Source organism: Aplysia californica, unplaced genomic scaffold, assembly GCF_000002075.1.
Source record: "Aplysia californica isolate F4 #8 unplaced genomic scaffold, AplCal3.0 scaffold00366, whole genome shotgun sequence".
Taxonomy (NCBI): domain Eukaryota; kingdom Metazoa; phylum Mollusca; class Gastropoda; order Aplysiida; family Aplysiidae; genus Aplysia; species Aplysia californica.
The window spans coordinates 583,765-587,099 of record NW_004797636.1 but is presented as its reverse complement, the minus strand read 5'-3'; the positions used below and the strand labels follow the sequence as shown (position 1 = coordinate 587,099).

At 41.7% G+C, this 3,335-nt stretch overlaps 1 protein-coding gene across 1 annotated transcript in view; it reads left to right on the top strand.

Moving 5' to 3' along the window:
• Positions 1 to 2,091: 2,091 nt before the first annotated feature.
• LOC101852339 (CBL-interacting serine/threonine-protein kinase 24-like) overlaps positions 2,092 to 3,335 on the top strand; it is a 6,566-nt gene continuing 5,322 nt past the window's right edge. The window contains exon 1 of the mRNA XM_005103279.3: positions 2,092 to 2,729. Within this exon, the coding sequence (XP_005103336.2) occupies positions 2,349 to 2,729 (381 nt within the window). The 5' untranslated portion in view covers positions 2,092 to 2,348. The remainder of the gene's footprint in view (positions 2,730 to 3,335) is intronic.

Here is a 3,335-nt window from a genome sequence, read left to right as displayed (position 1 = left end):
TTTGACCATTCGTCGTTTTCCCTTACGACGGCAGAAATATAGCACTAGACAAGTCTGGTAGTTTCCAGTTTGTTTGTTTTTTGTAGGTTTTTTATTTGTATGTGTGTGTGTATGTGTGTGTGTTTGGGGGGAGGGGGTAAGTGTTTTACATTTTCAGATGGTGGGAAATCTTGAATTTTGTCCGGGTGGCAGCTGAAGCCGATTCATATCGATTTTAGAATACCAAGGGATCTTTAACATGTACAACTAGCACACGGCACTTCCGAAACTTTTCACCCTTGTCCGAGAAGGCTAGGTGTAGATCTTTCTTACTAGAAGATCAGGGGTGAGGCTGAAAGACAGTAGTGAGAATGAGCCAAGGATCAACTGTAGAAAGGCTGCAGAAAGAGTCAGGCGCCCAGAGGAGGGGGAAAAGGAGGTGAGGGGGGGGGGCAGAAAGTGGGGATGAAATCAGACGACAGAACATTGCTAGAGATCAAGAAAGGTGGTGAAAGAAGACAATTTTATAGAAGAAATGTTTCCGTTACTACCAGGATTTGAACTCGGGACCTTTAAATGAGAGGCGAACACCCCAACTTCTAGATAGGAGTAGGCGTCGGCCGCCACCTAGGCAAAATTCAGATTTTCATACCAACTGAAATATACCGCGTGCTCATATGACTTTATGCAGTTGTAGGCGCCGTAAAACACAGGAGATTACTAGTGAGAGATATTTTATTCGTCAGCTGGCCCCTCTTCGCATCATATTATTGACGCAAGGTCGGTGACGCAGTGCCTCAAAACTATGTCACGCCGTACATTTCATAGTCTGTTCCTCTCAAAGTCACTTCCCCTTGTTATTTCCTATATAGTTAATACCGGGGACAGAGGGAGGAGCGAGGCGTCATCTCAGTCAATACGTCGGAAGTAGTGGTATGTGGTGAAGTTGGTCAATAAATGTGCGCATAATTAATCAATTCATCAAATTTATGCTCCAGTGAAGGAAGAGGAAGCAGAGTTTTTTAAAGTTTAAGTAAGAGTTTTACGGCACTTGTTGCGTTGCAACAATAAGGTCATATAAGTGATGAAGAATAGATGAGTTACAAGAGAGTTACATCTATTTAAAAAGGAGGAGGAGGAATGATAGGGATCATAGGTGCTTGATAGGAAAGAAGGAGTAAATCACACCAGAGCACCCGCCAACAGCACAAGAACAAGAACAAGAACAAGAACAAGAACAAGAAGAAAATGACGAAGAAAAAGTTGTAGAAGAAGAAGAATAGAAAAGATTTTCTCACATTGAGCGCACTAATGCAATGAGATGCATCCAGGAATAAGAAGAGGGGACGTGACATAGACAGGCCAATAATTATACCGACCGAGAGGGAACATACAGTAAGGTATGTTTTGAATTTTTAATCCAAATATTGACTAGAATTACCAGAATGTTCTGACTCCATCTTTCATGTGTGGATGCGGGTTTGACGTGACGGTAAAGAAAGAGAAATGGTGTTTAAAACCCATTCAGACAATTAATTTTCTACGAAAACAATACGGCGATTCCTGGGTTGTAAGGAACAGACTATTAGTTGTACAGTGTAAAACTTTCACCGGATGCCTGACCCCAATCACGCCGAAATCGAGGAGTGATGCGTCTCTACTTTTTCGTCTCCGAAAACACTAACCCAAAAAATATAAACAATTTTTTAAAATAGCCATTTCAACGCCATCACGTTGTTTTTCGAAAAGAGATTTCGTGTCAAACTGAGTTGTATCGTTGAAATTTCCATAATTTCATTACCTTTCAACACGTGTTCAACTGTGCCCGTAATCCAACCGCGTGACTACTGTTCGGTCTTTTGTTACCAAACCAGAAACCGCCGTAGGAGCGGGGGCGGTAGGTTGACCCGTGGTCAGCGTCTATGAAGATTACGTCACCGGCGTAATGGATGACTGGACACCCAGACGCTACCCCCTTGAGGCTACCGACGATTTTATAATCTGGCCACGAGCCGTGAGAACTACTTGAATTTCTGGAAAGTTCGACGTTTCAACAAAAGAAGATTGACAGCTGAGCGTGGCTCGTTAACCAATCAGAACTTTGCGTTTAATTCCCGCCCAAAAATGACGCTTCGTTTGTCATCATATAAAAACTCTTGCAAAACGTTTGTCTGTACCATTTCTTTCCCCTCGTTTGTCGAGTGTAGAGTGCATTGTATTGCTGTTTTATTGAATCCACGTTGTCATCACTATATTCAGAAAGTACGACAGCTTTTACTGCGATCTTCAGAATCCCCTTCTGGTTCTGGTGATTTTTCATAGACATTCAATCAGTCTTTGGTCACATCCGAGTATTTCTTCATTTCACCATGAGTTCTGTGGAGCAGATTAGTGTCATCCAGCTGCCTAAAGAGGTAGATGTCTTCCACTACAACCGCATGCAGTACTCGTCCGTCCTGCACCAAGGACAACGTAGCAAGATTCTCTTGGCGAGGAGCGAAATCATCCCTGACAAGAAATTCGCTGTCAAGCAGATGCCTCTTCTCTCTGATGAGGATAGAGATCGCTTCAGCCGTGAGATGTGGCTGATGAAACTGGCTTCTGACATACGTGGAGTTGTGACTTTGTTGCCTCGTCCCGTCTTCTGTGGTCCCAACGGCTATCTCATCATGCCGTTCTACGATAAGAGAGACCTGCTCTCGCGGACAGGGAAACTCAGCGACGACAACTGGATGAAAGTGTTTGTCAGGGTGAGTGCATTCATATTATTATTCTTATTCTTATTATGCTTCTTCTTTCCTTCTTCTTTTTTATGTTTGTTACTCTCTTGTAACACCTCTAATCATCTGGCGCTCATATGACATTATGCAGTTGCGAGCGCCGTAAAACCTCTACTGATTAAAAAAAAAATTATATTTGTTACTTCAATGTATATTGTTTCTATATCGTAACTCTTTTTGATTCACTGTTACAATTAAGGCTATGGAGAAACGTGAAAGTGACATTAGTTAATAACTAATGAGTCTCAAATTCTATCAGTTTATTAATATTTCTACCTGTACACACACACACGTCTTTCATCTTAATAATGACAAACATCAGGACAGTACACACCTGTCAGACAACATGTACTGTTTTATATTTTACAAATGACATCAGTCAAAAAAAAAAAGTTTTATGACAGAGAAAAACAAACATTCATTAAGTGTTTTAGAAAGTTTGGATACAGTCCAAATGGGCAAGATTACTCTTCTTCCATCTCTTTCTCTCCATTTCTCTCCATTTCTCTCTCTCTCTCTCTCCAACTCTCTCTCTCTCTCTCTCTCTCTCTCTCTCTCTCTCTCTCTCTCTCTCTC